This window comes from Scylla paramamosain, chromosome 24 (genome assembly GCF_035594125.1).
Source record: "Scylla paramamosain isolate STU-SP2022 chromosome 24, ASM3559412v1, whole genome shotgun sequence".
Classification (NCBI taxonomy): domain Eukaryota; kingdom Metazoa; phylum Arthropoda; class Malacostraca; order Decapoda; family Portunidae; genus Scylla; species Scylla paramamosain.
In genome coordinates, this window is record NC_087174.1 from 19913536 (window position 1) to 19935607 (window position 22072).

The window sequence follows — 22072 nt, forward strand, 5'->3', positions numbered from 1 at the left end:
TCCCTCCTTCCCTTCCCTCCTACGATGTCCACCAGATTCCCATGTCCCCTCCCCCCCTTCCCTTCCGCGAAATGTCAGTACACTCAATCAATTCCTCAGGAGGGAACAATGAAAACAACACTGAACTGTAAGCAATAACATTATGAATCTACACGTTATTATTACTTAGAAAATACAGCGGTTTACAAGGCATTTCTCTTACATGAGTTCAATCCTCTGAAGTTAAGACGCAGCGTTCACAGCTTCCGCCTGTGCAGTGCCGCGCCTTGAGGCTGCATGCTCAGTGCTCGCTAAAGGAGTGAGCTCTTAGCTGCTCCAGGGACTCACAGAGCTGACCGCAGCACGAGCACGAGTACACCTCGATCATCTTGACTTCCTGCTTCTGCTGAGGCTCAATCACGTGCTCGATGGCCTCCCGGGACGCCAGGCTCAGCACCATCTTGTACTTCTCACTCAACTCCTCCTCTTCTTCCTCATCCTCTTCCTCCTCCCACTCCTCCTGTGGATTCTGTTGGCCATACTGACCGCCGTGTCGCAGCCGCATATGTGCCGCTAGCCCCGCGCGGCCACGGAACACGCTGCCGCACAGCTTGCAGCAGCTTGCGAAGGACGAGTCCGTTCTGACATGTGTTTTCATGTGCGCGCGAAGGTTCCAGTTGTTGATGTGACACGAGCCACACACATCGCACACGTACCGCTTGTCTCGCAGGTGCACGGCGCGGTGGTGCACCCGCAGCTGCTTCTTCTGCTTGAAGGTCATGGCGCACAGCGGACACACAAAGGGTCGCTCCTGCCCGTGGATGCGGCGGTGCTCCCGCAGCTCGGAGGCCATAGTGAAGGCCTTGTTGCACTGGCTGCACACGTAGTTGCCTGAGTTGGTGTGTCGCGCCACGTGTGAGCGGTAGGTGGAGCGGAACTTAAAAGACGCCTTACAAAGTTCACACACGTAAGGCCGCAGCTTTGAGTGTGTCCGCAGGTGCACAGACAACTTGGCCTTGTCTGGGGCCCGGTAGTCACAGTGAGGACAGGCGGCCTTCCTCTCCCCGTTGTGCACGTAGATGTTGTGGTACTGCAGACTGATCTTCTGCGTGAAGGTCTTGCCGCACTGGTTGCACAGGAACCTGCGATCCGACGTGTTGCTGCTGATGCGTCCTCGACATCGGTGGCCATCGAACACTGCGAAACCCGCAAACTCCCTTTTGCAGTGCCGGCAGCTCACTTCCCCCGACTCGAACACGTCACCGTGGTCTGAAAAGAGGCATTATTTTGCAAAATTACTACCAATTCACCACCACCAAACTCACGAAGGCTCACATACAGACACTGGTCGGGGCCGGGAAGCGAGCTGGGAGAATGAGGAAGACCAGTGATGCTCCCAATCGTGACAAATTTCTTAAGAGAGAAGTGGAAACAAATTTATATCCTATTACCCCCAGCCCGACACACACACGTATCGTAATGTTAAGATACATAGGGCAAATAAGTATGTGTAAATTTCTAGCCGGTAAGTACACACCTACTGGCTTTGTGAGAAAGACATTAATCTTCATGATATTATTTGTATTGTCTCGTTTAAAGCTTACGTGGGGCCAAGGGTGTGAAAGGATAGCCAAATTTAGTATCGAGTGCCTTAAAAAATAAAAAAAAAATAAAAAATGACTGTCAGAGCAACAACAAATCTCTCTCTCTCTCTCTCTCTCTCTCTCTCTCTCTCTCTCTCTCTCTCTCTCTCTCTCTAAAAAGTCTCTTCAGTGCATACTTCAACAACTCAACAACATTTATAAAGACGTGAAAACTCTTCTAGTGATCCTGGTGGCGTGGGTGAAGAGTGACATAGTGGAAGAAACGCTTCAAGGGCACATTCAAGAAAAGCTTATGAAAAGAGCAAGTTTGTGCAGTAGTGGTGGAGTCACTCAGTGGGCTGGAGTGCTGCACTGCACCTCACTCAGGACAAACTCACAGGAGTGGCTGGGGTTTGGGTGTAACTCTCCTCACTGATGACTGACAATTCAATGAGAAAAATATAAAACTAATTAGATAATTTCAAATACAATTTATTTTTATTACAGCAGCATTCCTCCTTTGAGAGACTGATTGGGCAGGCACATGAAGATTCCACCTTTTCTACAGAACAAGCATGTCAGTGTGTCCTAAAGGAGGAACAACATAAGGCCTTAGGTCACATTATTCAACTGCAATATATATTAGTTTCACTCTTTAAGTCAATAGGAGTTTACTACAGTTCAAATTCAATCTCTTCTGGTCTAACTCGAAACACAAAGTTTTCACTCTCCACAACCACAGTTCTTCCATCTCCCTCCTCGGCAAGGTCACTGACTTCAAAGCCTTCCCTCACCTCCACTCCTTCCTCCACCTCTACCTCCTCAGTATCAATATGTTGCTTCATTTCTCCTTTGTGTTTTTCATTATTTTCCACTTTTTCACTTTCTTCTTCCTCCCTCTCAACATCTGTCTGTACATCATCTGAGCCTGTAACAGTTTCTTTCTCTGTCCACATTTTCGTATCACCTCCATCATCCACCACAGCATAGTCTATGTGCTGTGGTCGCCGTGTGGGGTGGTGTGTAGTGGCTCCCTTCCCCAGTTCTTCTGGCCCTTCCTCAGCCACCCCATGCAGCACTTCTAGATGCACTGTTAGTCCCCGCAGACCCCTGAAAGAGGCACTGCACAAATAGCAGTGGTAGGCACGAGGCAGGGAGGCAGCGCCCCGATGGGCCTTCATGTGCCCTCTGAGGTTGGCGCCGGTCATGTGCTGTCTGCCGCAGATGTCGCAGATGAACCGTTTGTCCCCGAGGTGGACGGCACGAACGTGGCATGCCACATTCTTGTAGGTCTTGAAGGCAGCATCACAGTACTTGCAAGTGAAGCAGCGGGCAGAACGGTGAGTGCGGCAGTGGTCTTCATACAGAGCACGTTGGTTGAAGGCCTTGTCACACTGGTCACAGCGGTAGCGTCCCTGGTTGGTGTGCAGCACCATGTGGTTGCTGTACGCCTGCTGGCTCTTCAGGCCTTTGTTGCACACCTTACACACATGTGTCTGCTCACCAGTGTGCACCTTCATGTGTCTCTTCAGGTGGTAGAGTCTTGGGCCCTCATAGTCACACTGGTCACACTGGTAGCGGCGCGGCGCCCCATGCTGGAGTTCCTGGTGTGTGCGTAGGCCTCTCTTCTCATCAAAGGTCTCCCCACAGGTCTGGCACAGGTACTGCAACTGCCAGGTGGAGGGACCTGTGTGGATTTGCTGCTGGTGCACACGGGCTTCCAGCAAGCTTTGGAACACCTCGCCACACTCCGAGCACTGGTGATCCGCACCCTCAGATCCGTCATCGTGATTCAAATCCTTCTGGGGTTTTCCCTTAGGTCTCTTTTGTTTCTTGACTGTGGAGGTGGAGGTGCAAGGCATCTGGGATATGACTGAGCCTTGCTGCCCCTCGCCAGCCACCAGCATCTGACCTGCAAGGAGAAGCAGCAGTCAGGTAGGTGGCAGGCGAGGAGCACCCAGGCTGATCTGCATCCACATGTTGCACTTCAGCCACCAAACATGACTGTCAGTGTTACATTCACAAGGTACTATTGGCAAAACTCTAATCTGGTTTAAAAAATGCATGAAAAAATAAAAAAGGAAACTGCTGAACTATTTTGACAAACACACACATACACAAACACACACACAAACACAATATTGGGTTTTCATCACTCAGAATTATACCAGATTAGACTTTTCTCAACTGTACATCAGGGGAAGAAGACAATGGCATTAATATGTACAATGTAGATATATATTTCTCCCCTCTTGTTAAGTTCCAGTTATTCTTAATCTTGTAGCACAAGTTTCTACTTCACATTCATTTTCTACTTCTACAAATCAGCAAAATTTCAGTGTGTGTGTGTGTGTGTGTGTGTGTGTGTGTGTGTGTGTGTGTGTGTGTGTGTGTGTGTGTGTGTGTGTGTGTGTGTGTGTGTGTGTGTGTACAAACATAAAACCTCAAAATCTTGTTGTCTGCCAGACAAACGAGCAGCACATGCTGACAAATCATCTACAGTGCTGCATGAATGGCCAAATATCTTGAGAAAACCTGTAACAACCTGACCAAAGGCTGAATATTTTTTAATAGTGGATCATATCCCAAACCTTCACAGTATTTAAGCTATGATTCTTTTTCTTGACATTAAACTTTTAGTGTACCTGAGATTATTGACTTTATCATCACTTTGAAGCAAGTTGCATAAAAAGGTTACCAACATTATACCCATGTACATACCTACATAAGATTTTTGTGTACCATTTTTTTACCTTTGGAAGACCAACCACTCTTTTGGAGACATACTGAAAGCACATCCAATCAAACCAACACTTCCCAACTGACACACTCCCCACTCCACCAGTCACTCTCCACCACAACTCTTTCTAGTAATGCAAAAGAAACTTGACCTTACTGCATATATCCTTTATTTATGTTTTTTTTTTTTTTTTTTTTTCATTTTCCATCAGTAGAGCATCATGAGGGAACATTATTTTCAAGCCTGTAGAATTGTACCAATAATATCAATTGTCTCTACATATTCATCCATATTATGAAAGTGAAAGTGTGTTGACTCCATGTCTTGGATGCTTTCCTTCAAGGGTGATATAAGCCTGGTAACACATAAGTTAATAAAGATAGTGATGTTAGCCTGATAAATATACATAAGTTAATAAAGACAATCCATCTTGGTTGAGTCACACTACAGAAGCCATCCTTCCTATTTAGTTCTGAGTCTTGTATATGAGCACACACGAAAAGAAGAGAGATTTAATCGCTCATTTGATCAACAGAAACAGGTTCCTCCTTAATGACTGTTTGGCGCTGCTGACAAGTCTCGTAGTGTTGCTCCATCACGGTCCTTGAAGTGAACATGATGTGACAGGCACTGCAAGGATAGACATGTATCACTCGGTCATTGTTGCCTGCAGTAGAGGCACCCACCTCCTGCGAGGCAAAAAACTTTTCCTCCTTCATTTTGTCAAGCTGCTCCTCTAGCTCTTCCTCTTCTCCTCCACTGTACACTTCATACACCACTGCCTCATCCTCTTTACCATCAAATGGACTGAAATCAACTGAGTTATCTAGGTAGATGGTGCCCCAGGACTCACTCTCCCTCCCACTATTTCCTGTAGCTCCATGAACCCTGTCCTCTCTCGAAAGTTTGGAGTAATGGAATTGAACTGGGCGACGAGTGGGATGAGGTGACACCAGTCTTCCTCCCTCATCCCCTTTATTCCCAACTTCCACTGCTTCTGGGTTCTTTGGGTTGGCTGGTGTGGGAGGAGTGGTGTGGACAACCTTCATGTGAACAGCCCGGCCATCAGGCCCCCGAAACTTTGCCTCACACATAGTGCACTGGTAGGCATAGGAGAGAGAGGACAGGTCCCCATGCTTCTTCACATGAGCCTTGAGATTAAAGCCCGTCATGTGCTGGGCACCACACACGTCACAAATAAACCGCTTGTCGTTGAGATGGACGGCCCTGATATGTCGCGCCACATGCTTGTAAGCCTTGAAAGCTGCACCACAGTAGTCACAGGCATAGTCCCGGAATTCACAGTGAGTGCGTATGTGGTCCTGGTAGGCACCCTTGTGGTTGTATGCCTTCTGGCACACTTGGCAGACAAAGCGGCCCTTGTTGGTGTGAATGACCAGGTGGTTGCGGTAAGACTCGGCCGTCTTGAGTCCCTTGTGGCAATGCGGACACACAAACTGCCGCTCATTGGTGTGCACCTTCATGTGGCGCTTGAGGTACTCCTTGGTGGGCGCCTCATACACACACTGGGAGCACTGGTAGCGCCGTGGAGCCCCATGTTTGAACATGCGGTGCACGTTGAGGCTTATCTTTTGCGTGAACACTTTGCCGCAGTCATCACAGGTGTGCTCCCCATGCCAAGGGGCAATGCCAAGGTGCATGTGTTTGAAGTGTTGATCAAATTTCTTTTGAGTGCTGAACACTAAGCCACAGATATTGCAGGAGTGAGTCTTCCTGATCCAGCGAGTGTCACCTTCCTTGCGCCGCCGCCGTCCTTGTGAAGTGTCCGGCACTTTAGGGGTGGTGGAGTCGTCCTCAGCCACGGTGCTGCCGTCCTCACCTGCCCCGGCCCCCTCTCCAGCCGACACCATCTGTTCTGCAATGAGAGGCGGCTGTCAGGCACGGAGGTGGGGGGGGCATGGGCACCTCCCGCGATTAAGTTGCTGCCACTTGTGGCTGACCTTGACACACTCCTGTTGTGATTTGGAGGCAGAAGTAAAGCTTCTTGAAGCATGAAGAATGAAGCACAGTGCTCAAGTTCTTTTTTTTTTCACTAATGACTTGCTTTGATGACAAGTCAAATCAATAAAGCATTATCCTTGATTAAATCCACTGCTGGCATTTTGGTTATAAAACTTAAGTTCACACAGACTGCCATGTTCACTTGCTTCTACCACACCATGCACAACAATTACAAAATGTTTAAATTGGTAAAATTACTAAAGGATATAAAATGCAATACAATTTAGGTTTATCAGATTTTTAATAAAAAATATAAATAAATGGTTGATATCTACACAAAATGTGAGACAGTAAGTACACCATAGTATAACAAGCACATATTTTATATATATATATATATATATATATATATATATATATATATATATATATATATATATATATATATATATATATATATATATATATATATATATATATATATATATATATATATATATATATATATATATATATAATTTAATAAATAATTAGATATAATATATTTATTCCTCCAGCACCATCCTAGTTTTCAAACAAGTGCCACATAAAAGAGCAAGAAAACCAACTCTTTCTGCTGTGTAGTTGTAGTTTTTTTTTTTTTTTTTTATCAGTCACTTGAGGCCTTTGGATGATCTGCAGCCTGGTGGGCAGCAAGGAGGCCTTCTGATGAGAAGATGCTTCCACACTTGTTGCAATCATACACATAGATAACAGTCAACTGATGCCTGGGTTGCTGCTCCACCTCCACAGCCTCTATCCCCTCCACAGCTTCACTGCAACCCTCCTGTACAAATGCCTTTGCCTCTCCATACCCAACAGTTTCACACCCACTATTAACCCTTTCCCCCCCTTCACCAGCGTGCTGCAAACCCAGGAGACTTCCGTCCTCCACTTCCTTCTGGTGAGGCTTGGGGATCAGTGTCACACACCTAGGAGAAGACGGAGGTGTTGCAGCCAACGATTCGTGTTTCACCTCGATTGACTCGCATTCTCTGGGATGCATCTGCATCACATGGGCATTCAGTTCAGCTTGGGTGTGTACCTTGACAATGCAAAGATTGCATTGGAAGCGGCGGCAGTGAGGAGCCTCTGGCCTGCTATGCTTCTTCATGTGACCCCGGAGGTTGAAGTTCGTCATGAAGCGTGCCCCACACACAGGGCACACCATCCTCTTGTCACAGAGGTGCACAGCCCGGACATGTGTGCGCAGGGACTTGTTGGTCTTGAAACGCATGTGACAGATCTCACAGTTGTACTCCCTTAAGCTGAAGTGGCTGCGGTAGTGATCATCGTAGTACTGTTTATGGTGGAATGCCTTCTTGCACACAGAACACTGGTAGCGGCCCTGGTTGGTGTGTAGGGCCATATGGTTTTTGTATGTGTCTGTGGTCTTGAGAGACACTCCACACACCTCACAAGTGAGCTGTTTCTCGTCTGTGTGACTCTTGAGGTGCCTGGCCAGCTTGGCCTTTGTAACTCCCTCATAACTACACAGGTGACATGGGAACTGCTTGGGGTCTCCATGTTTATGCATGCGGTGAACCTGCAGACCCACCTTCTGCGTAAAGGTCTTGCCACACTCCTCACAGAGGTGGCTTCCCTTCCAGGGTGGGACTCCCTTGTGCACATACTGCTGGTGCTGCTCCATCTTGAGCTTGGTGGTAAAGACCAGCTCACACTCGGGGCACGTGAAGGAACCCCGCAGCCAACGATCATCATTTGCCAACCGTGTCTTCCGCTGCCTTCCAACGTGGGACTCTTGAACCTTAAGCATGCCATTCTTGGTCACAAACAGCTTAGGCACAGTTGTCACTACTCCCGCGTCAACAAGCCCAAGAGTGTCCTGACTATCCTCACTCCCCGACTCCCTTACCTCCACCTCCCGGCCTCCTGCCTCTCTCACAGGACATTCTCGCCCTGGAAGAAACACAAGATCTTAGGGAGGTGGAGGCAGACATACTTCATTGTACTTTAATAACTTATCTAATTCATCACTTCATTGTACTTTAATAACTTATGCAATTCATCCCTTCAATTCTAATATTTATAAAAAAAATCACGGGGTACTTATGTCGAGTAAGCTGCTCCTGATTTGTACCTTAAGTTCTTATTCACCAATACTTCAGTGCTCCCTTTACATTTGAAATATGAGAAACAATAGAAATTCTCAAAAATATCAGATGCCTGTTGGTATTATCTCAAACTATCTATCTCTATCCATCTATATATTCTGACACCTCAATCCAAGTGCTCCCAGTGAGGGGATGACCGTGAAAGGATTTTACATGGCAGAAAACAAACTACCTCTCTGAAGCAAATCAATGCTGTACTTGTGACTCCCAAATCATCACTTTGAAAATGGGAGAAATGGTCAAGGGATAACAGGTCCCCAGCCCAGCACCATTCTTAGGTTGAATACAGAAGAGAGTACAGAAAATTAAATCAAATATAGCAGGGTGTACTGACCCTCACCTCTGAAAGACTAGCCACCACTTCACACCTGCATCACCTCACTCACACGTTTGACTCACAACAGCAGGCACCCAAATATTAATAATGAGAGTGGTAATGATTCAGCATCATGAGTTCATTACCACAAAGTAGTAACTTAGCTGGAGTGTTTAAAGTAAAGGTAAAGCAAACATAACACATTATGAAAGTACTGACTGCACACTTCATTCTTTTTAAGTTGCCAAGACAGAATAAACATCCTGCCATACTGAGAGATATTGGATTATTGATGTTGTGTAATGAAAAAAAGTCCAGTACATTGGTCCTTCACACAAGAACAATAATCACATAACCCTCAATGAAACATCACAAAGCACACTGCACCAATAAAGTGGAAGGCATAAGCTTAATTAAACAAACTATTTGAACATTTTTAAATCAAATACAAGTTCTACAAAATATATGAAAGCAAATATGAGCCAGCTTTTCCTCTGGTCACCTCACTGTAGGAATCTCAGCCCTTCCCTTTATCTCATCAATCAATAAAACATTTCAAACCAATGCTTCACTTGCTGGAGGTTGGCTGGCACACCTCCAACATGCGAGGCGAAGAACATGTGTGTAGCTTACCTTTCTTAACTTTGGGCTGCGGTGGGGTCTTCTTTGGTTTCTTTTTGGTAGCAGATCTGGAGTCTCTATCTGCAGAAAGAAAAAAGTGCCTGATTACTATTAGAATCCCAGCATTCCCAAGCATGACAGCAAAACACAGCATGATAAGGAGCACAAGACTTAAGGACCGGAAGACAGTAAAGGCATGCCAAAGATGAATGAAAACATTTTGGTTTTTACTAAGAGATCATGGCAGAAAGAGCATACAGACATTTGTGGTTGGAGGCTGAACAGGACACGCATCATGCCAAACTGTAACTGACTTTTGAATTTTTTTCTAAGACAATACAGTAGCCTAACCAATCTAAATGATTATATACTAGATAACTGGTCTTCTTGTGCATGTAACAGCTGTAGCATGAAAACTGGACAACACTGAAAGGTTTTTCCTCACCTGATTTATTCATAGTCCAGTCCTCATCATCCAGGCCTTGCTCATCCTCCTCCGTTTCTTCCCCTTCAAGATAGCTAGGCTGGAACTCATCATCATCCATCTCAGTGGCTTCCTGGATCCCAAGGCCATCCATGTCTTCCTCTTCCTCCTCCTTATTGACATAATTTACAGGTATCAGGGCTTTTTTCCACTTGGCCTTCTTCTGCCACGTCTTTGGTGTGATTTCCCTCACCCCTGTGATTGGCTCCTCCTGAGGGGGAGAGGAAGACCAACACATCACTACTATTTTGCATTTACTTAGAAGTCACATGAAATTTTTATCAAGTCTGGCAAATAGTTTTAACATATCTATCTGCCAGGCCAGCACCAGCCATGAAGGGAGGAAGCTATGTCAAGGTGTATGTGCACGCACACACACACACACACACACACACACACACACACACACACACACACACACACACACACACACACACACACACACACACACACAAACGACACTCTTCACATCTTTTCTATTTCACTTATCTTAATCTTCACCTCTACATCCTTCTCTTCCTTCCTTCCTTCCTTCCTCAAAGTTTCTTCTCGACATACTCCAGTTCAGTAAGACATTAATGTCATTGTGACCAACACTTACCACAGTTGTGTGTATAACATTCTCAACTTCAACCTCGTCCTCTTGGCTCGGTACAAGAATAATATCACTGGTGTTCTGTAATGTAATGTACATCTATTAGACACTTGATGACAGAACTTAAATGACAAACCTAAATGCACACCTACACAAAGCACAGTCTACAAAAATAGTATTATATATCTTTTCTACCAATCAATTATGTCATATTTTTTGTCTGGCAACTATACAAAAGCAAAGTTTCCTGTCTTCTATTTGCCAGTTATGTTTAGTAAATGGACAGTTCATGAATGGCACTCCTTATAGCAATAATTCTGAAAGGCACATTTCTCAAGATTATGCAAACTTTCTTGATCCTTCACATACAACGGACAACACAAATATCCAAGAATTAACCAAATCTTAAAATTCACCTGCATCATAATCAATCTCTTCATTAATTAGTGTAGTAGTGAGGTGCACACAACTGCTCATTCATTTTCTTGCTATTTATATGTAACTGCAGCTAGAAACACTACAATTAATATGAAAAATGCCATCATTTGTAGATATACCAGTTAACTCTGGAACTCCCTGCCTGCTTCTGTATTTCCTCCTCCCTATGACTTAAACTCTTTCAAGACGAAGGTTTCAAGACACTTACACTCTAATTTCTAACAATCATTTTTTTACTTTTTGGGGCGTGGCACCTCAGTGAGCCTTATTTCTTTTCATTTTGTTGCCCTTGGCTGGTGTTCCCTCCTTCATAAAATAAAAAAAATATAAAATATATGAAAAATTGCTCCATTACAAAAATCAGGTTTGTCTTCTTGTCCACTCCCACTTTCCACACAGAGGTCACCCACTAGTGTGATGCCCACTATTCATGAAGGAATGGATAAGCAGTGTTTTACCTCCAGTGCGTCCCTGTCGTCCCCGCTGAGCAGCTTCAGCACGTTGGTGGCGTGCGTCGGGTGAGGCACACTGTCCACCACCTTCCTCAGGCACTCCTGCACTTCTGGTACACACAATCCACCCTCCATCTTGGTAGCACAGTCTACCAAGAGCTCCTCCAGCCTGTAAGCATGCGAGTCATTATAATATTTACATGAAAAATTAACTGCAACAAAGAAAAAACATGGAACAGCATAAGTAACAGTATAAGCATAAATGGAAGTCCAATACCTTTCAACAAACATCAACAAGCCAATGGTAGTAAACATTCTGAAGTGTTGGTCACATCAAGATTTACATTCAAGATAAAAAAACCTAAAGCATTTTGATATCAGTGAACAAAAACATCATATGCAAATGCCTATCCTTCCACCTTCAAAGTGGCTCTCCTCTCCTATAAGAGACTTCAAAGTGTGGGAGTGAAATTACCAGGCCTTATGGGACAAAAAGGCCACAAGGTCTTCTCATTCCACAGAGGGATGAATGTGAACAGTGTGTGTGTGTGTGTGTGTGTGTAAAAGTGTGGTGTCTTGTCTGAGCCATCCCATATGTGATTGCCTGCCTGGTATATAAGAGGTAGAAGGACTGAGAACGTGTGTGAAAGAGGTGCAAGTAAAGGTAGAATGCTCAAAGTAAAAAGTGTCAGGATAGGGAGAGGTAGAGCTTTTCTGCCACAGTCACTGCCTTGAGGAAAGGAAGCAAGATGTAAGAGGTAGTGATGGAAAGCAGTGACAAGGTACAGCTACAGCACACACAGGTACTTAGAATTTATGGTTATTCAAGTCTGAAAAAGAATAGTTAATAAATTTGTATAGCTAATTATTTCTGTAACAACACTAGCATGTATCTCTCCTCTCTACTCTTCATTTCAGCTTTATTCTTTCAAATACACATTTAAAGTAAATCTATTCAACAGTGTGTGAGCCATCTTCAGACATCAATAAATGAATAATGTAGGACATAGTATAGACAAGCTACTATTTTCTTGCGTTACACAGTTTCTCGAGTATTTACCTCAGCCAGTTGACATAGGAGCAGCTGGTGCAGGGACTAGGAGCCTCAGAGTTGATGTTGCACTGCACCTTCACCTCCCGCAGTGGTTGCCGTGGTCCGGGCGTCCTATACGCACTTTCCTTATTGAGGAGAAAAGACAGCATTACATCATCCACCAGTAGCTTTTACATCAATTGTCAAAAAGATTCCTTACAAGTTCAAAACGTAATGACCAAGGATGCATGAATACAGACACTATTAACACAGACATAGAACCATACTCTGGAAAACTTCTGATTGAAGCTACTCATGTTTTTAAGGGTATTCTTATAATTGTAGTGACAGTTTAACAAGTCCTCTACACTATTAAAAGGAGAAACACTCTTGAGAACAAAGCTAATCATCTCTATGGCTTTTGAAAACAGTCATGGTGAGAGAAAAGTGTTTCTCAATACAGGCCATGATACCACTGGCAAGCATTGGCTGTCCTATCCATCCATGCCTTACACATCCCTTCCTTGAATACTCAGCTCCCCCTGGCAACGAAAGCTCCCCACACTCACTGTCTGGGTGCCGGAGTCTCTTATCCTGTGTGGACGGCCTTTAGGTTTGGGCGGAGGAGGACGGGGGTGACTGGGTAGACTGATGTTCTCCAAGTCATCCTCTTCCTCCTCCTCTTCATCTTCCTCTTCCTCATCATCCATCTTCAGATTCTCTCTCTCAGTGTCTGAAGAAGGCTTTTTGTTTTCTTTGTCTTCCTTAAAAGAGGACAACAAATGCTTCCTGGGAGTTGCTGCAGTGCCTCCTGTTTTCTCCAAGGTGGTGCTCAGGTACAGCTCACTCTCCAGGTCATCAGGTTCCGCCTTGATCAACGGAACTCTGTGGAAACATGACAAGGAGAGGCAGATGCTAGTAATGTGAATATTTAGGTGTGTCTTACATCATCTTCCCCCCATGAACACTTGCATGGTAGGATTGTTGTGACAGTGAACTAACTCAATCTTAATATGATAATGAAGTCTTTTTTTTTCTAACCTTCCTTTAGTGTATTCCCTTCCATATTCTTAACAAAGTCTTTGCTTTCTTTTTAATCTTCCTTTTACATATTTCCCTCCTATATTCTATTGATTATATATTCCCTGCTAACCATTTTTCCTCTCATAGAGTATGCTTCCAGTATAATTGTTATCAGCTCTCTTAACTCACTCACCCACCAAAAGGCATAAAAACATCCATAAAAACCAGTCAAGGATAAAGAACTCAAGCCTTGAAATTCTACACTCTTTCCATTGTCTTTAGGTAAGTTCTAGATCAAAGTCACACTCTAGAATGTAAAACTTCACCAGTTCCCACATGTCTCTTACATTTCAGCCCAGTCATAGTTCTTGTTAGGTTTTGGAGTTCTCTTAGGCCTGCCAGAAGACAGTCCTTGTCTAATTTTCTCTGCTTCCTCTGCAACCAACTGAAATGATGAACAGAACATTATGAGATGTCATTTGATGTGAAGGGCAGTTTTTCCATACTGCTGACATCCCAAACAAGTAAGGCATCACACAAGAAGCAGAATGCTCAGAAACAGTTAAGTGACATTTACAGATTTGACAATTACTTCTATCTAACTATAAACCTTGCTGGCAGAGATCATGATATTTACCATGTCACATGTCTTCTTTTTTCTTGTTCTTCCCTTCCCACTCAGCAGTTTGGTGGGAGTGATGAAGTGTTTACTGCAAACATGTTGCCTTGAATCACCTTCAACACAAGGTCTGAAAGGAAATCCCTCAAGATATTACAAAAATGAAATTCTGGACAAACTGTCAATAAAACTATTGCAGCTGCTGCTGCTTACAAAACATTACCAACACGGGACCAACCAGGACAGTGACCAGTAAGGTGCCAACGGCTACTAAAGCAGTCACTGGTTGAACCACTATGGGGAAGCTAACTTTACTTTCCAGCTTCATCAAAATCTTCCTCATATTATAAGTGGCAGTGCTGCCATCACAAAAATTATTATTATTATTTTTTTTTTTTATGTAGGAAGGATACTGGCCAAGGGCAACAAAAATCTAATAAAAAAAAATGCCCACTGAAATGCCAGTCCCATAAAAGGGTCAAAGCAGTGGTCAAAAATTGGTGGATAAGTGTCTTGAAACCTCCCTCTTGAAGGAATTCAAGTCATAGGAAGGTGGAAATACAGAAGAAGGCAGGGAGTTCCAGAGTTTACCAGAGAAAGGGATGAATGATTGAGAATACTGGTTAACTCTTGTGTTAGAGAGGTGGACAGAATAGGGGTGAGAGAAAGAAGAAAGTCTTGTGCAGCGAGGCCGCGGAAGGAGGGGAGGCATGCAGTTAGCAAGATCAGAAGAGCAGTTGGCATGAAAATAGCGGTAGAAGACAGCTAGATATGCAACATTGCGGCGGTGAGAGAGGGGCTGAAGACAGTCAGTTAGAGGAGAGGAGTTGATGAGATGAAAAGCTTTTGATTCCACCCTGTCTAGAAGAGCAGTATGAGTGGAACCCCCCCAGACATGTGAAGCATACTCCATACATGGACGGATAAGGCCCTTGTACAGAGTTAGCAGCTGGGGGGGTGAGAAAAACTGGCGGAGACGTCTCAGAACACCTAACTTCATAGAAGCTGTTTTAGCTAGAGATGAGATGTGAAGTTTCCAGTTCAGATTATAAGTAAAGGACAGACCGAGGATGTTCAGTGTAGAAGAGGGGGACAGCTGAGTGTCACTGAAGAAGAGGGGATAGTTGTCTGGAAGATTGTGTCGAGTTGATAGATGGAGGAATTGAGTTTTTGAGGCATTGAACAATACCAAGTTTGCTCTGCCCCAATCAGAAATTTTAGAAAGATCAGAAGTCAGGCGTTCTGTGGCTTCCCTGCGTGATATGTTTACCTCCTGAAGGGTTGGACGTCTATGAAAAGACGGAAATGATTTGGATTAACTTTAATCACAGTTGGGAAAACATGACTCTAGAATGTTTTTGATTAGTGAATGTTACTTACACAATGTCAAGCGTTTCAGCCCATAATGACCTTTCCCTTCCCTTTGGGACAGCGTAGAAGGTGGTGGTGGTGTCTGCGTCAGAGCTTGTCTCACAGCCCTCCACGCAGCACACCAGCGGGTGACTCACAAACTCCTCCTGCTAAAATAGCAGAAACAAACCATATTCTAACAATGGCCAGCAACTTGTTCATGGATTTAACTACCTACATCTCACTACAAGAGTCATTCTGAAAAAATTCACAAGAGTAAAGGCTGGCCTCTCTTGTTTGGTGTTAGTTATCAAGCTTAAAGCTCTTCTTTGATATCTATAAAGGATTTACTGCTTCACACTTGCTTGTCTCAGGTTACAACTCACACTGCATTCCTCTCACAGCAACCTTCTTCCATAAATACAACTTTTAATAGTAACATCACCAGAATACACAATAAAATCTTCCATGTACGCAAGATATTTCAGGAGCTATTTTTTTCCATTTACAAACTGTAAATTTGCAGTGTATAACATACTAACCATATTATAGTGGAAACAGACTAACTTGGTACTCAAGGTGTTGGCTGCTCCTGTCCCACACTGGTGTCACATTCACAGTCAACAGGCATATGAACACACATCTCTCTCTCTCTCTCTCTCTCTCTCTCTCTCTCTTGCTCATACTGTCATCCATTGCCTTAATTATTCCAAAATTATAAGTTGTTATATACAACTGCATATTTTTTTTAATGGCTTTCAAACTGATGATGGAACAACAACGCTTTATATCTTCCAGTATACTTGGCAACACAGATAGGCTGTGCAGCACTGCTGCAACTGTGCCCTTAATATGTGAGTCCCACAGACTGCACCATGCTGACCAGTCAGGTCAGGTCACCACAGGGTTGTGGTGACAAAAGCCAACACCCCAAGCACCAAGTTAGTCTAGTTCCACTATAGTTAATTTCCCTATTTCATGAAATATCACATGTAGACTTTTGGGATTAAAAATTTCACATAAGCTGTACATATAAATTCTCACAACTTGTTTCATGGATAAAAACATTCCTATTCCAAGGCTGTTTCCCTCAAAAAGGGGGCTAGCCAAGATAAGGCACACAACTTGCACATTCACTTTACAATGTTCAGCCCCACAGGTTGGACAGAACAAGGCTCCTTCCCAGCAAGTACTCTCCCCTACCATGCCACCACGAATATCAACATAAATACATGGAATCAGGCACGCACACACTTGACTCAATGCCTCACCTGGTCTGTGTCTATCTCCACCTTGATGGTCTCCGGAGTGTCTGAGTCTGGCACCACCACCACCTTGCTGGTGGACACATGGGTGAAGTGGAAGGTCTGAGTCTCACAGTCAAACTCCTCACCACTGGCCACTCTTCTGCAGCTCAAAACCACCTGAGGATAAGTAAGTGGGGATGAAGTTTGTGAATATATAGCATAAGATTTTTTTTTTTTTTTGTTTTAATGTAGGAAGGATACTGGCCAAGGGCAACAAAAACCTAATAAAAAAAAATGCCCACTGAAATGCCAGTCCCATAAAAGGGTCAAAGCAGTGGTCAAAAATTGGTGGATAAGTGTCTTGAAACCTCCCTCTTGAAGGAATTCAAGTCATAGGAAGGTGGAAATACAGAAGCAGGCAGGGAGTTCCAGAGTTTACCAGAGAAAGGGATGAATGATTGAGAATACTGGTTAACTCTTGCGTTAGAGAGGTGGACAGAATAGGGGTGAGAGAAAGAAGAAAGTCTTGTGCAGCGAGGCTGCGGAAGGAGGGGAGGCATGCAGTTAGCAAGATCAGAAGAGCAGTTGGCATGAAAATAGCGGTAGAAGACAGCTAGATATGCAACATTGCGGCGGTGAGAGAGGGGCTGAAGACAGTCAGTTAGAGGAGAGGAGTTGATGAGATGAAAAGCTTTTGATTCCACCCTGTCTAGAAGAGCAGTATGAGTGGAACCCCCCCAGACATGTGAAGCATACTCCATACATGGACGGATAAGGCCCTTGTACAGAGTTAGCAGCTGGGGGGGTGAGAAAAACTGGCGGAGACGTCTCAGAACACCTAACTTCATAGAAGCTGTTTTAGCTAGAGATGAGATGTGAAGTTTCCAGTTCAGATTATAAGTAAAGGACAGACCGAGGATGTTCAGTGTAGAAGAGGGGGACAGTTGAGTGTCATTGAAGAAGAGGGGATAGTTGTCTGGGAGGTTGTGTCGAGTTGATAGATGGAGGAATTGAGTTTTTGAGGCATTGAACAATACCAAGTTTGCTCTGCCCCAATCAGAAATTTTAGAAAGATCAGAAGTCAGGCGTTCTGTGGATTTGCACTACCACTTGTACTATCTCCTGCACACAGCACATCACACCTTCCACATCTTGTCAGCATACACAGGAATATCTGTTTAACACATTATGTGCGACTGGCAGTGCGGCAGACTCCCCTCCAGTGTGGCAATGAAAACCTCTCATCACATCAGTATTGCTTGAACTTTTAGAGTGAGCAGAGGTGAGTGATGTCTGTAAGGACTGCAGAGTCTGTTGGTATCAGTATACAGCTACAGCATGGACATCAGAATAATATACCACACACTTGCAATACGACCCATCAAGGGGTGCACCTTGTGTGTGCCCACCAATGGGTCAGACCACATTATTTGTAAATATATGTTACTCTCTTGCAATGTAACCCAAAGTCAATCATAATAAGACTGAGCTGAAATAAAATGAACTATAAAAATGTATTGTGGGATCGTGTCTCTCAATACAACAAAAGTGAAAAGTGTCATTTTTATGGTTTCCTAGTATATGCCAGGACAGGTAGCTAAGAAAAGCACACAACCTTCACATTCACACCATTCTTTTTACCCCTTGGCCCCTGATGGAGAAGAGAAAGCACTCCTCCCTCACTTGCCTTATACAAGTAAAATATAAGAGTACCTGTGAGGGAGGAGGGTCTGGGATGCCCCTCCAGCAGATGCCTTGGCTCAGAGTGCCTCCCTTCCCCTTCTCAGCTTCAGAAACCCTTGAGGCGTGGTCTTCACTCCACTCCTCAGATTCGTCGTTGTGCCTCCAGGCCTCCGAGGTGAGGGACAGCAGGGCGATGTGTGCCGGCTCAGAGGCGTCCAGGGAGATGGCCTCAATCTTGGCCTCCTTGGCAGACTTTGATTTTCCATCTGAAAGTCAACAGCATTACTCTTCTAGTAGAAACCATAATAAGGCAAAATAATACAACTACCAGAGGACGTCCAGGTGATGAAGACTGACAGTCAACATCAGAAACACAGAAGCTCAATGATGATGAATACAAGCCTCAAAAAGGTCCTGTTTGTTTGTGCAATTTTGTAAAGAGTCAACAAAGGCAACAAGTCCTTGAACACCTTCCTTCAAACACCAACACTAGCAGTGCCTCCTGCACTGATTACACCAACACAGAAACAATACATTCTCTTCTTGTCCATCTCCCCAGTCTCCTGCACAACAAGTATATTCAGACACCCACATTCTGTTGTTATCTTTCCTTCCCACGAAAGACAGATTATCCAAGCTGAAATGAGTTCACTTCTGTTCAATCCCTGCTGCACTGAACCAAATGGATGACTTGTGGACGGCCATTCTTAAGTAATCTATACTGGTGATATTTGTGGTTCCTTTATTTCTTCAACAAGTCCACAGTCAATTCCTTAATCAGCAATTTGATGTAAGCGTGCCTGAACATATCAGTGGATGCAGGTAAAAGTTGACACCTGCATCCTTATATCATCTGAATCTACACAACATTTCAATGATTCTCCAACTCTGCATGATCCTTTTTGACTATTTTTTCAAGGACTGGAACCTCAGGGGACCTTTTTTTTGTGATTTTTGTTCTCCTAAGCCAAGGAACTGGAACATCTGGGGGCCTTTTTTTGTTATTTTTATCCTCCTAAGACAAGGGACTGGAACCTCTGGGGGCCTTTTTTTGTTATTTTTATCCTTCTAAGACAAGGGACTGGAACCTCTGGGACCTTTTTTGTTATTTTTTGTTCTAAGCCAAGGGACTGGAACCTCTGGGGGCCTTTTTTTGTTATCTTTATCCTTCTAAGACAAGGGACTGGAACCTCTGGGGGCCTTTTTTTGTTATTTTTTGTTCTCCTAAGCCAAGGGACTGGAACCTCTGGGAGCCTTTTTTTTGTGATTTTTGTTCTCCTAAGCCAAGGGACTGGAACCTCAGGGGGCCTTTTTTTTGTTATTTTTATTCTCCTAAGACAAGGGAATGGAACCTCTGGGGGCCTTTTTTGTTATTTTTATTCTCCTAAGACAAGGGAATGGAACCTCTGGGGGCCTTTTTTGTTATTTTTATTCTCCTAAGACAAGGGAATGGAACCTCTGAGGGCCTTTTTTTATTTTTATTTTCCTAAGACAAGGGACTGGAACCTCTGGGGGCCTTTTTTTATTTTAATTCTCCTAAGACAAGGGACTGGAACCTCTGGGGGCCTTTTTTTTGTTATTTTTATTCTCCTAAGACAAGGGACTGGAACCTCTGGGGGCCTTTTTTGTTATTTTTATTCTCCTAAGACAAGGGACTGGAACCTCAGGGGGCCTTTTTTTTGTTATTTTTATTCTCCTAAGACAAGGGACTGGAACCTCTGGGGGCCTTTTTTTATCTTTATTCTCCTAAGACAAGGGACTGGAACCTCTGGGAGCCTTTTTTTTTGTTATTTTTATCCTCCTAAGACAAGGGACTGGAACCTCTGGGGGCCTTTTTTTATTTTCATTCTCCTAAGACAAGGGACTGGAACCTCTGGGGGCCTTTTTTTGTTATTTTTATCCTCCTAAGACAAGGGACTGGAACCTCTGGGGGGCTTTTTTTTGTTATTTTTTGTTTTCCTAAGCCTAGGGACTGGAACCTCAGGGGCCCTTTTACTATGATTTTTGTTGTCCTAGGCCAATGTCCCTCTTACATAAAAAAAAAAAATTAATAATAAATCAAGCATAAAGAACAGCCACTGACGTCAAAGAATGATGACAATATACTGAGCCTCACCGTGGTCTTCCTGCAGCTCCTCCACCTTCCTCTTGGGCGGTCTGCCCCGCCGGCCCACCATGCTGCTGCTGCTGCTGCTGCTGCTCTGCTTTTATGCTCTGTAAACAAACACACAGTGACAACACTGTCCAACTGATACATAAGAACGTAAGAAAATAAGGGAAGCTGTTAGAAGCCATCAGGCCTACACATGGCAGTCCCCGTACAAAACAAGCCTACCTACTTCCACCTATCAACCTCAACCATATATTTGCTTAACCTTCATTTGCAGCTCCTGAACAACTCAGCATTGACAGCCTGATCACTGAGTCTATTCCATTCATCTAACACTATTTGAGAACCACTCCCTTCCTACTCTTTTTTTAAACCTAACTTTATCAACCTAGAACCAACTATTTATTGTTCTATCCTGAGTACTGACACAATCACAACACAGCCTCAATGAACTCAGCTACTTAATCCTGCAAGAACCAAGGAAGTCCCCAATCCACAGCCAGACACCTAATCCTTTCCTGGCTGACAATATATATAAACATTTGACAGTAGGACTATTTGTCGTTGCTTCTGTGTGTGGAGGTTTGAATGTTTACTCTTGTGTCATTCCATAAGTTTTGGTATATATATATATATATATATATATATATATATATATATATATATATATATATATATATATATATATATATATATATATATATATATATATATATATATATATATATATATATATATATATATATATATATATATATATATATATATATATATCTGCAGCAGTGTATATATGGTTGTTGCATCTTCAGATCTGCCACATAATCTATACATAAACACAAGTCTGGAATGTTTGTATGCAGGGAATATGAAGGTTTGTGGTGTGTGTGTGTATATATATATATATATATATATATATATATATATATATATATATATATATATATATATATATATATATATATATATATATATATATATATATAAAGTTTTTGATAACACTGAAGTAACACCAGTTTTTTTTTTTTTTTTATATAGTATGCACACACATCTGCCTTGCTGCCAGGAGGGAATTAGCAGCATTTCTTTTTCTCACTAAACCTAACCTGCCACTTGACCAAGCCATGCCCAGGTACACCACCCCTGAACACTGGAATATTAATATTAGTAAATCCTTAACATATCAACCCAGACCAGCTGCCAAAATGCTGAGCAAGACACGTCAATCATTAGACTGATTACACAAGTAGAGATTGGAAAAGATAACTAATGGAAATAATACAACTTATCCCCAGGAGGAAGCAGCAGACACCTGCTGAAACAGTAATAACTCCCAATGAGTTCTGAAGCACTGCCCTGGTTTGTACTGGATCACGGGTGCTGTGAACTTTCCAGTGACCTGGCGGTGACCTCACTGAACATTTCCCTTTGTGTCTCACAAGACAAGGGAGCATTCACAGCCTGCCCTCTAAATACAACCGTCTTCATTCACACAAAATTACATGCACCTAATACACACGCATGCACGCACGCACGCAAACACACAAGCACAAACACACCTTTCACTCAAAATCCAAAAATTTTACAGCGACTCTTACAGCAGCCTCGGAGTCCCTGTCTGGGGAGGGGACCACAATTAATGTCCCCAGATCAGACTGCTCTTCTG

At 43.5% G+C, this 22072-nt stretch overlaps 1 protein-coding gene across 6 annotated transcripts in view; it reads right to left on the bottom strand.

The window, feature by feature from the left end:
- Positions 1–121: 121 nt before the first annotated feature.
- Positions 122–22072, bottom strand: part of LOC135112848 (zinc finger and SCAN domain-containing protein 12-like) — a 23665-nt gene continuing 1714 nt past the window's right edge. For 3 of the 6 annotated variants that reach the window (XM_064027729.1, XM_064027731.1, XM_064027730.1), the window contains exons 2-14: positions 20416–20513; positions 18330–18565; positions 16641–16793; positions 15400–15539; positions 14038–14149; positions 13748–13845; positions 12947–13262; positions 12405–12523; positions 11351–11513; positions 10461–10535; positions 9821–10070; positions 9388–9456; positions 4455–6178 (exon numbers count right to left, since the gene is read on the bottom strand). In XM_064027729.1, coding sequence (XP_063883799.1) covers positions 4815–6178; positions 9388–9456; positions 9821–10070; positions 10461–10535; positions 11351–11513; positions 12405–12523; positions 12947–13262; positions 13748–13845; positions 14038–14149; positions 15400–15539; positions 16641–16793; positions 18330–18565; positions 20416–20476 — 3156 coding nt within the window. In that variant the 5' untranslated portion in view covers positions 20477–20513 and the 3' untranslated portion in view covers positions 4455–4814. Of the gene's footprint in view, positions 1249–2038; positions 3475–4454; positions 6179–6798; positions 8224–9387; positions 9457–9820; positions 10071–10460; positions 10536–11350; positions 11514–12404; positions 12524–12946; positions 13263–13747; positions 13846–14037; positions 14150–15399; positions 15540–16640; positions 16794–18329; positions 18566–20415; positions 20514–22072 lie in introns of those variants that run through there. The other 3 variants (XM_064027734.1, XM_064027733.1, XM_064027732.1) reach the window with 3 other exon arrangements.